Source organism: Cnephaeus nilssonii (genome assembly GCF_951640355.1).
Source record: "Cnephaeus nilssonii genome assembly, chromosome: 21".
NCBI lineage: Eukaryota > Metazoa > Chordata > Mammalia > Chiroptera > Vespertilionidae > Cnephaeus > Cnephaeus nilssonii.
In genome coordinates, this window is record NC_137092.1 from 33,966,918 (window position 1) to 33,979,048 (window position 12,131).

General features: G+C 50.2%; 1 protein-coding gene across 1 annotated transcript; it reads left to right on the top strand.

Moving 5' to 3' along the window:
- Positions 1-738: 738 nt before the first annotated feature.
- On the top strand, positions 739-9,484 carry FCAMR (Fc alpha and mu receptor; the record flags this gene model as incomplete). The annotated part of the gene is made up of 6 exons (XM_079762009.1): positions 739-786; positions 871-931; positions 5,002-5,340; positions 6,612-7,374; positions 8,212-8,330; positions 9,315-9,484. 6 exons carry the CDS (start codon positions 739-741, stop codon positions 9,482-9,484), a joined length of 1,500 nt encoding a protein of 499 aa, XP_079618135.1.
- Positions 9,485-12,131: the final 2,647 nt, after the last annotated feature.

Sequence of the window (12,131 nt, forward strand, 5' to 3'; positions counted from 1 at the left end):
GCTCCCCACACCCAGAGCTCCCCACACCCACAGCTCCCACACCCACAGCTCCCCACACCCAGAGCTCCCCACACCCACAGCTCCCACACCCAGAGCTCCCCACACCCAGAGCTCCCCACACCCAGAGCTCCCACACCCAGAGCTCCCCACACCCAGAGCTCCCCACACCCAGAGCTCCCACACCCACAGCTCCCACACCCAGAGCTCCCCACACCCACAGCTCCCCACACCCACAGCTCCCACACCCAGAGCTCCCACACCCACAGCTCCCCACACCCACAGCTCCCCACACCCACAGCTCCCCACACCCACAGCTCCCACACCCAGAGCTCCCCACACCCAGAGCTCCCACACCCACAGCTCCCACACCCACAGCTCCCCACACCCACAGCTCCCCACACCCACAGCTCCCCACACCCACAGCTCCCACACCCAGAGCTCCCCACACCCAGAGCTCCCCACACCCACAGCTCCCCACACCCACAGCTCCCCACACCCAGAGCTCCCACACCCAGAGCTCCCACACCCAGAGCTCCCCACACCCAGAGCTCCCACTGCCAAGTGGGTGCAGAGGGTGGAATGCACCGAGGGCCTTTCGCCTCTTCTGAACACAGAAAGGGCACAGTGGGGAAATGGTAGCCTTGGTGGCAGTGGCCCAGGCCAAGCATGCATGCTTGGGAGTGTGAAGACGGACTCCAGCTTTTCTCAGAGAGGGCGGCCCCTGTCCTGCTCTTAGAGATGTCCATCCAGCCCACTCTGAGCAGACCGAGCCCCCAAAGCCAGAAGGTGCCAAACCCAGGCCCACTGCTGCTCACCCCAGCTCCCCTCTTTCTCCTTCTCAGCCCGCTTCATTTACAGTGTCTTTTGCAGGTCGCCAACCAGAGGGCAGGATGGGAAATGCAGGTGGTCCTCATACTGTGCCTGCTGCAAGGTGAGTCCCAAACAGCCCAGGGACAGAGCTTGCAAAGCCAGACCCAAGCCTTCCAGGCTGCGGAGACTCCTGGCGGGCACCTCGGTGGCACTCAGTGCTCCCTAGGCAGTTAGGGCACAGCCATGGCTTTCTCTCCTGGCATCCAAGGCCATGCACCGGGTCCAAGGAGTGGTCAGATTTGGGATCCGGGGGAGTGAGGAAGCCGAGAGCTCACAGGAGAAGGAACATGCCTAATTTGATGGCTTCCAGAATATTCATTGTTCTGATGTTCCCTACTCTCTGCCCTCTTCCATTCAACTTAATGACTGGAAGTCGGCTGCATTTGCAAGGTCAAGGTTCCAAGGTGTACAAAAAAGACTAGCACTGCTCCATGACCACTTACTCTACAATCAGGCCCAGTCCAAGAGACATAAAGAAAAAGACCCTGTCCTACTTGAAAAGAGTCTATAAAAAACCTAGATAGATAAATAAAAATTGCATCTATGCAGATACTTACTTAGTCGATATGTAGTATTTACAGAGAGCCTGCCATGTGCCAGGCACTAGAGACAAATGGAAGAAAGGCAGGGTCCCTGCCCTAAAGGCGCTGGCAGGTGGTGAGGTCAGGCTGGCCAGGTACATATCAGGCTCAGATGATGAATGGCCTGTTGTCATGCTGTGGTCTCTGGACTTTATTTGATGGCAAGAGGGAGCCATTAAGGAATGTAGTAAGTACGTGCCTAGAGTGTCTGGTACCTAGAACCTGGCCCCAAGTAGATACTTAACAAATTGCTAGCAAGTGAATGAATGAAATGAAAATGTTATGGTAATGCAAAAAAAAATTAACAATGTTGAATGAATGAAAATGTTATGGTAATGCAAAAAAAATTAACCATGTTTTTGGCTTATAAACAAATCAGAGTTTTAATGAATCAAAGGTAGCTAATATTTGAGCAAGAATTCTCTGATAAATCATACCATTTCTTTAATATCTCACTGTTCCCTTTAATTTATCAGTAGGAACTGACTCCCCATGTCCCCAAATGAAAACTCAGGCAGCCCATGATTTTTCTGCTGACATGTAGGTAGTAGTCCTAATTTAATTGCTTTAAGTTTCAAACACGCTGAAGTAATCATTTTAAGTGTCCAGCTAGATATTTTGGTCAGCATTTTAATCTTCGTTCAGAGATATGGCCCCTCATGCACCCAAGGCCTGCGGTCAGGAAGGCAGGAAGGGGGCTGGGGTGGCCGCCTTCTCTCTTCCCCTCCCCTTCCCCCTTATCTTGGCAGCTGCCACTTGGACCCCACCAGGGTCACAGCGGCAGGAGGGAGGAGAGGCAGAGGCAGGGACTCTAGTGATGGGATGGCCTGGCAGGGGGTTAGAGCTGACCCTCTCTCTTGTAGGTGCCTCTGTGGACCCTTACATGGCCCCTGCTGGCCCATCTCCTCCCTGTGCCCAGGTTCTGCTGTGGCCCCTCACACAGAAGACCCCATCTCAGATGGCTGTGGGTTGGCTCTCTTCCCTCCAGGCCCCACCTCCTGGTCAGACACAGACACACACACACACACACACACACACACACACACACACACACACACGTTTCTCACACCTTTGTTGGTGGGAGGAGAGAGCCAGTGCAGGAATAACCCCACCAACCTCTTGCATCTTCTCAGGCCAAGTCCTGCTCAGTCCAGGGCCTCCCTCCAACTGCAGGCCTCACTCACCCTCCCTAGTAGAAGCCACAGCTACGGACAACTGCTGGGAAGTGGCGGGTGAAAGAGAGCAGGGCACCTCTGCCCCTGAAGGGCAGAGAGTTTGCATCAGGGACCCCAAGTGGGCACCCCACCTCCTACTGAAACACTAGCCCTTTCTTTAATTTTCACAGGTGACCAACAAGAAAACCCCAAATACCTTAATTATAGACAACAAAGAGCTACTCATCAGCATGCACCAAATGAGTTAAGGGCCAGTAGAATTCAGTATTATTGAAAGAAAAATGTGCATTGCCAAGTTGATTCATGATTCTTAATCAGCCTCCCACAGGAAAGTCGGACCGCCCCAGCCTGCTGATTGACGGGGCAGAGCGCCTCTCACACATGCCACGGGTTGATCATGAGAGTTCCTGAAATCTGGGGGAGGAGCCCTCTATCAGGGCACCATCACTGTTGTCCTGAGAAGGTCCTTGTTTGTAATTGTGAATTTTCTTGCCTTTTAATGATAAATTGCCATTTAATTTTATTAATAGGGGCAGAGTTGACAGTCGGTCGTTTAGTTAAACCTACACTGACTATTGGTATGTCCATAGCATTTATGGCCTTGACTCTTCTTATAATTATTCCTCAAGACACATGCAATGAACAGGGCCTGCTTCATGGGCACACGCCCTGTGCAGTCACATGGGACCCTGTCCTTTCTGAACAAGGGGTCTTATATTTCCACTTCGCAATAGGCCCTGCAAATTGTATAGCCGGTCCTCACAATAGGATGTTAACTGAACTTTCTTGGGTTCAGAGGCGCTAAAGACATAGAATCAATGGATAGATGTTGAACCACTGTGTAGGACTGTGGAGAGAGACTGCAAAGCTGGCGGTTACCACAATAGCCCACCATGTAGCCATCTGAGGGTAGAAGAGCTCACCGTGGGAGCCACGTTAAGCCAGGTTCGAAGGGACTTCTAGAAAGGCTCTCAGCAAGCTTGCCGTATGTCCCCAAGTTTTCTGTGACAGCAGGACAAAGGTGTGCTTCCTGTGAGCAAATGTGGGACCTACAGAAAGGACCTGGCTTGGGGCCTCCACCAAGAGGGCCCCCCAGAGGAGACTGTGACCACAACATGCCACAGGTGGCCAGAAGTCGTAAGCTTGCTGGTGGTGGAGTCCCGGGAGGCCAGCAGGAAAGGCAGTTCTCACAAAGAAGGGACTGCAGCCAGAGGCATGGACACATCTGAGAGGCAGCAGAGAAGGAAGCTGCTCTGGCCATCTGCATGTCCAGAGGGCACCAGAGCAGACCACACTGTCCCTCTCTTCGCTCTCCTCCATATCCACTCCCAGAGGGGCCTCAAAGAGCAGATGGGGGTAGAGGAAGGGGTAGAGCAAAGCAAGAGACCCCAAGAGGTCCCCTTCCTCCATGCAGGCCTCCAAACCTAACTGGGAGAAAGAAAGAGGAAAGCTTCAGTTGGGTCAGAGAGTGAACGTGGAAACAGTCTTTGGACTGGACTGGTTCCATGATTTTACATACGCAACCAGTCTAGGCTGGCCTTTTCTTAGCGAGGTGAGACTGTGAAAGCCACGGTGCGTGAAAGCACGCCTGCGATTGTATCAGGGAGCAGAGAAGTCCACAGAGCGAGGATGAAGAGGCAGAAAGAATAAACGTTGTTTCTGCTGGCACCGATCAAGTTTAAGGCATTCAGTAAACAGGCCACCTACAGTGGGGGTTTACGCCTGTTGCCAAAGCAGACGTAGTCACAATACCAGCCTCTGGGCCTTGACGTGGAATGTGGTTGTGTCCATTTCTCCAAAAAGGTGGCCAGTGTGAACACTTTTGCAACCTCTGGTCTGGGGATAGAGCCGCCATGCAGCCCAGAATTCTTGTGTTTCAGTCCCCCTCCCCGCTCCCAACTCCCGCCCCCCACCGCCCCGTTTCAGCAGAATGCACACTGATCTGTTCTTACTATTGAACATTTCTCTTTACGTTTCATGCAAATACACCGCAGTCCTCTACCAGATGTTCCCTCTGTCCTCTTACGCATGCTCAGATGGCAGCCTTTTAAATACCTGCTTTGGAGCCCAGCAAAAGGAACTCAGGACCTGCAAGGACTTGTGCGTGAACACCTGGCGCATGAGGAGTGTTGGCTAAGTCGTGGCTAAGGTGCTTCTTGCATGCTCATTTCTCAGATGGGGCCTTGGATGTAGCTTCATTCCATATCTTGAGACTACTCCTCCCTCAGGGGCTAAGTTCTGACGTTTCTGTATTGATTCCTCTTGCCTCACTTTTAAGGAGGCATTTTCTCGCCTGCCCCCTAATTCTGACACAGTGTGGAGCTGGATTCAACACGACACTCCCTCTCCTGAGACTTTGCTTTCTCTGCCTGCAGCTGCCAACACGCTGAAGGGCCCGAGGCTGGTGTCTGGGGAGCCTGGGGGCGCTGTCACCATCCAGTGTCATTACACCCCCACGTCCATCAACAGGCACCAGCGGAAGTACTGGTGCCGCCTCAGCCCCCTGACATGGCTCTGCCACACCATCGTGTCCACCAACCACTACACGCACGTTCGCTACAGTGGCCGCGTGGCTCTGGCAGACTTCCCGCACAGCGGCTTGTTTGTGGTGAGACTGACCCAGCTGTCCCCGGAAGATGTGGGGGCCTACCGCTGTGGCATCGGAAACGGGAACAACATGCTGTTCTTGAGCATGAACCTGGCCATCTCTGCAGGTATGGGTGAGTCAAGGTTTGTGCCGCGCCGGCACGGCCAAGGGTGACCCTGAGTGGGGGCGGCTGAAAGGCTTAGAAAAGACAGACAGAGAATGAAAGCTGGGTCTCGGTGGGACGCTGCTCCCTGAGAGACAGCGCTGCACCCCACATGCCCTGTCTTTATTTTATAGCAGATGCCACGAGGCAAAGTAAGGGCGTGATCAAGATGTTTACAACATTCTCGTGGGTTTCAATCCCACTCAATTACATGCACCTGAACTCTATCAAGGCCACATCACTCAGACACGTGGGGCCACGTGTTCGGACCATAGGTTCAAGCTTATAGCTACAGCTGTTGGCTATAATTGTGCTGGGAGGGCTCTGCCCTCCAAGCTGGAACTTGCACGTGGCCACGAGAGGACTGTGCCCTCTCATTAATCTGCGGCTTGAACCTGTCCAAAACACTATAACCGCGCCCCACAAAGGTTGACCAAGCGGGTGCCAGGAAACAGGTGTAAGGGAAGGAAGCGGTCCCAGGGGGCCTTAACCATGAGGCTGTGATGAGGGAAAGCGGGGGCAAGGCATGGACTTGGAGAAGAAGGCTTCATCTCTAAGGAAACCACCATCAGAAGGAAGGCAGATGTCAGGGAGAACTGCCCACCTGGATGCACGTTGGCTATCCCACCCCTCACCCCCCCCCCCCCCCAATGTGTGGCCTGTACATTTAGGGAGAGTTCCAAGAAAGTAATGAACTGGATAGTGCAGCTGCTTACGGCTGTGGTGTACCAGGTCCATGCCCTGCATGGCGGGCTCTGGAGACTTGAACCCGAGCCAGGCACCCAGAGTCTGAGGAAGGCTGTGGTAGCCAGTCTACAGGAGAGGTGGCGTGTCAGCGAACAGGCGTGCACGGGTGCCCATGGACTTGTTTTATTTATTAGGTGTCACTTGTGACCTAACCACCTGCTGAGACTGGCTGCTCCACTGTGACTGGACTTCTTTTTTTCTTATTTGATGACAGTATATGCTGGGCTGTAGCCTGCAGGCCCCAACAGCTTGGTTAGAGACTATGTGGGCAGCAAAAGGGAGATAGGACCATCAAATGTCAATATTTGCAACAGACTAGAGAATACATCTGGTTTTCCCAAATTTTAATTTCATCCAACAGATTGACCAAAGACCGTATCACCTCGTGAGGTTGCATTGCATGTAGCGAACACCCTCAGCCTGGCATCCTTTGCTAAACCCTGTGGCCGCAAGTAGCCTTCCCATGTTTCCCTCTGCTCTTCACACAGGCCCTCCCAGCCCCAGCCCCAGCCCCAGAGCAACGTCAGCTGCCAGTGAGCTCGTCAGGAGATTCTTCGGAACAGCCTCTCCAGCGGCCAACAGATGGGCCCCAGGAACCACCCAGACTATAGAAAGGCAGGGGACAGAATGGGACAGAGTTGCTCTGACTCCAGAAACCAGCAAAACAACAGCTTCAGCTAAGGGAATGCAAACCCAAGGAACCCCTGGGTTGGCGGCTGCAGGGACAGTTAGCCAGGTAGAGAGTTCCAGCTGGGCCACCATCCCTATTCCGGAGACTCTGGCTTCAGCAGTTGGAGGGATGCCCGATACAGCAGAACGTAATTGGCTGTGGGGCACCGGGAGCTCAGCAACAAATAGAGCTGGGGCCAAAGAGGAGGGGAGAGAGACAACCACTGAGGCCAATAGGCCAAGAGAGGAAGCAGAAAGGGTCAGAATAGCCCTGGCTACGGACTGGACAGCCATAAAGACCATCGGGCCATCAACACTGGCCTCAGAAAAATGGGGGTGGGAAACCCACCAAGCAGCAAACTTGGTTTCTACGCCACAAGCCCTGGGCTCCATTGAAGGCACTACTGGAGCTGCAGGTGTGTGGGCCTTGGGGCCCAGCAGCACAGAGATGTCATCTGCCGAAGGGAGCACTGAAGGAGACCTAGACATGCCTGCTGGAGGCAGTGGTCCCCAAACAGCACCAAGCCAGGACCTGGTAGCAGGACCCCTTAGGCCCCCAGGCAAGGGGTCCTCCGTGAAGAGGTAAAGCCCCAGGCCCTTCTGTCGGTTGGGGTTCCACATCTGCCCTTTCCTCTGGCGCACCCCTCAGTGAGCTGACTTCTGTGCCCCTCTCCATCTACTCACTTCTTTCCTTTATAACCACAATACAGTAAAGGGCAAGGGACAGAAAACCATCCATCCTCCTTCATTCAAGGTCCATGCTAGAAGAATCAGAGTATTTTCATGTGGTTTTCAAGAAAAATCTAAACAATGGAATCTTTAGGACTTTAAAAAATTATTTTTTAGTTTTTACTGATTTTTTAGAAAGAGAGGAAAAGAGAGGGAGAGAGAAACATTGAGTGAGAGCAGAACATCAATTGGCTGCCTCCTGCACACCCATTACCAGTGATCAGGGCCGCAGCCCAGGCATGTGGCCTTGACTGGGAATTGAACCAGCAACCTCCTGGTACATAGGACAAAGCCCAACCAGCTGAGCCAAACATGCCAGGGTGGGACTTTTTTTTAAAGGTGAGGAACAATAGCTCCAGAGAGAGGAGGTGACTTGCTGAAACCACAAGGAAAGATTGTGGCAGAGCCAAATGCCAGGGGTGGATTCCCTGACTCTCACCCAGTCCTCTTTCCCACTATAGCTCAGTAGAGGGGCCCACACATGGGTGGGGGAGTTGGGAAAAGGAGTCAGGGCTCGGGAACCTGAGGACAGGGCTTCTGGTCCCAGTTCTGCCACTAACCCACCATGGGAATGAGGGCAGCCAACTCATCTTGGCCTCAGCTTCTTACCCATAAAATGGTCTCTTATTCAGCTCTAACCTCACATGTCTGGTGCTCTTCCCCTCCCCACCCCTGCTACTTGCACTCCAGTGCTTCTCCAGAAGAGAAAAACATCTCTCGGATGCTGACTCCTGTCTCCGCGGTGCTGTGCCCACTTGCGCTTGTGGCTCTTGTTCTATTGCAAAGGAAACTGCAGAGAAAGAGGACTTGTGAGTTGAGTTTAAGTAGCCCCAAGGCTGGGGAGGAGGGGGCTTGCTCCCATCTGACACCCTCAGGACTGGGTTGGGTCAAAGTTGGTGCCAGGACTTCTACATATAGAAGTGGTAAATTCTAGCCTGAGCCATTTAACCATTCTTGGCTTTGATTTCCTATATCTATAATAATAAAAGCATAATATGCTAATTAGACAGGACGTCTTTCCGGACATCCTTCCGGACAACCTTCCGAACAAAGCTGGGGCTACGAGGGAAGCACAGGTCCCAGGTGCCAGAGGGAAGCTGGTGCCAGCAGCCAGGGGAAGGAAGGCCTACTCTTGCATGAATTTTGTGCATCGGGCCTCTAATATATATATAATTTATTTATTATTTTATGTGCCTCAGGCATGAAACAGCTCTGGCCACCAACACAGGCATCAAGCTAGGACGAACTAAGAACTGTGCATCTGCTTTGCCCCTGATTGATATAAGAGTAACACCACCAATCAGGTGTCTCCTTGCCCATTGCCAGGGGTTTTGGCCTTGGTTTCTTTATAAAACAGGAAAATCATCTTTGACCTTATGTCTCAGTGGCATCCCAGAGCTTAAGGAGAAGCTCTTCTGAAGATGGCAAGACCTATGCCAACCATAGGCGTATGAACCATATGAGCAACCCCAGCAGCAGATAGCAGGAGTGCAGGGCTCAGATGTGGGACCAGACTACATTTGTACCCTTGGCATGGCTCAGCTGAAAGTCTCTTACAGCAACATGCTCAGGTTTAAATATTCCTAAAATGAGTTTAAACACCATGGTGTTTAAATCTGGCAAAGAAAGGGTGAGATTTTTAGGGAGCGAGTAGAGGAAGCTAAGATTCTCAGAGCCAATTTGTGTCAACCTAAGGGCTCAGGAAGCTCTTGAAGGCAGGTGGTGGATGGGGGTGATTCGTGAGGAATCAAATTCAGTGCCCACTACCCTCACAATGTGCTCTGTCTGTGCAGCTCAGGAGACAGAAAAGGCCCCGGGAGTCACCTTGATTCAGATGACACATTTGCTGGAGCTGAGCCTCCAGCCAGATCAGCTGCCCCATGTGGAAAGGAAGATACTCCAAGAGGATTCTTCTCCTGCCCATGCCACCATGAGGGTCCCAGAGAGGGACCCTGGTCCCTGAGGAATGGAAGGATAAGCTTCTTGGTCACCATGGAAGGACAACTAGGACCAAACACCATGACCCCTTCTCATCCTTCCTCCACCACTACAAAAGGAAGCGAATGGAGCTGGTGCTCCATTGGGAAAGCAAAGGCTGACCATCCTCGGACCTATAAAGGTCATGAATTGGCCACAGTCAAAGATGACAGTGTGACTCAAAGAAGGCTTCAAGAAAGGATTTATTAAACACTGGTGGAGGTCACCTAGGAAAAATGTGAAATTTCCATTCTTGGAGGGTTCAAAATATAAGAGGTTTTCAATTAGTGTGAGGAATTACACATTTTCAACCATCACATCTAGCCCATCGCAGTTGCCCTCTTTTCTGTCGTCTGTTAGCATTCAACCTGCTGCACACATTGAATTATATTCATGTATACTAGCCTTGCTTTCTCAAGTAAATTCTAAGTTCTTTTAGGACAGTAATTGTGTTTTATCTCACGATGCCCCCAGAGAACTTCCATTCCAGAAGGGCCCCCCATAAATATTTGTGACTGAATGGCTAACTGCAAGGGCATGGACTCAGTGGCCTCTGGGGACCCTACTCATGCAGATGCTCTGACTGCCCCTTCATTCAGGAGTGCCCTGGTGGTTTCTACAAAGAGGCTAAAAGGACAGCCAGTCCTCAAATCATCTCTCCCCATTTGGCCCCATACTCATCATGCTGTAGACTATTTGACCCAGTCAAGATTTTCTGGGATTTTCCTAAATTCGTGGAGGAGGAGGGTATTTTTCAGTAGATTCTCACCTTCTTCACAAAGCTTCTCTTGTTCAACTGCTTCTAAACCCTTGATAGCAAGGATGTTGATGGAGCTAGAAAATGGTTGAGGGAGGCCAGGGTAAGAGAGAGAGTGGCCAAATGGAATTTATGTCAATTCTGCTTTTATAACCACTTCATCTCATGCCTACGGGGGGACTTTTGCTCCACCCTTGGTCCCACTGTCTTTGCAGGAGTTACCTCTCCTTTTTTTATTTTGCCATATCTGTTAACCAGCTGCCTGGGCAGAGATGCCTTTGAGCAAATGAAGAGAAGGGAAAGAAAGACTCTGATAGCGGGTGAGAATTGTCAGGTAGACATTCCCAGAAGCTTTAGCCCTGCTTCCTAAGCTGTCAGCGCACCAGAGACCCTTTATCAATACCTCCTCATAGCTGAGTCTGAACCCGGACACCTTCTTAAGAAAATCAAGGAGACGCTGTCTTCCTGGGTTGTGAAAGAGAGAGACCCATTGTCCTGGATAAGTAGGGAAATGGTATGCATGTAACCAAAGGGAATTATTGAATTTCAAAGCTAATAGATCCTTAGAGATTAACCTCTCTAAAACCTTCAGCCTCGTGGGAGCTAACTGAAGCCCTGTGGGGAAATAACTTGTTCACTCAGTTAACCCAGTTAGTAATAGCAGAGTGAGGACCAGAAAAGGGAACTCGGGACCTTGATCTCTTGCTGTCTCCACCATCACCATTATTAACAATATACAAAACAAAACTAATCAAAAAAATCAATTACACCAAGTTGTCTTGTTCCAGGCCATTCTCATGCACACTATCTCAATGACTTGCTAAAAAAAAAACCTGTAAGAGAGATAGAACAGCCAACATTATCCTACTCAGCCAATGAGGAAGCAGGTCCTGATGGATATGTAATTCAGCCAAGGACACTTAGCTCGTTAGAGGCAGGGATGGGCTGAGAACCAAGTAATATAAAATCATTTTACCTAATTACCAGTAGCATTTATCGGGCATTCTACAGAATGCTAGCTTCTCAGGATTGTTAAGAGGTATTCTGAGGAAAGGCAGATTTGGCAACTTAAAGAAGTTTGGCAAATGAGGGTTAAACAATAAACAGTTTCTTGTGCACAGGGTTTTTTTTAGAGCTTCTAATACACTAAAGTGCATTGTGAATAGCCCCAGGAGGTGGGAACCTTATGTCTGTTTCCCCAACATTTTGGACTGTTGCATTTTGTTGAAGTAATCTTACAAAACTGGGTTCCTCAATCACCCCTTTTGAGGGAAAGCTTAATGCACTAAAGCAGGGATCTGCAAAACTTTTTTGTACAGCTGTCAGAAGGGAGGGGGTTGTGGAGCTGGGTGAAAAGGGTTAGGGTTAGGATTAAGAAAAAAATATATAACAAAAACTCATAGACACAGAAAACAATATGGTAATTACCATAGGTAAAGGGGGTAAGGGGAGGTAGAAGAGGGTAAAGGGAGGATCAATGGTGATAGAAGAAGACTTGATTTGGGGTGGTGAACACACAAACCATATACAGATGATATATTATAATATAAAATTGTACACCTAAAACCTATATAATTTTATTAACCAATGTCACCCCAATAAATTCAATACAAAAAATAAAAAGATGTAGACCACTTCCCTCACCCCCAGTCTCCTTGACAGTCAACAATGACCAGCAACCTCCTTCTCCCTCTTCCTGTTCATCAGATTTCCATCATTATGCCTATCTTTATGCCTACATTATATAGTATGTATTTGTATGTGTCCGACTTCTTTTATTCAACATGCTTTTGAGATTCACCCAGGTTATTGTATGTACCAATAGTTCATTCCTTTTTATTGCTGAAGAATATTTAATTGTATGCATATACCCAGG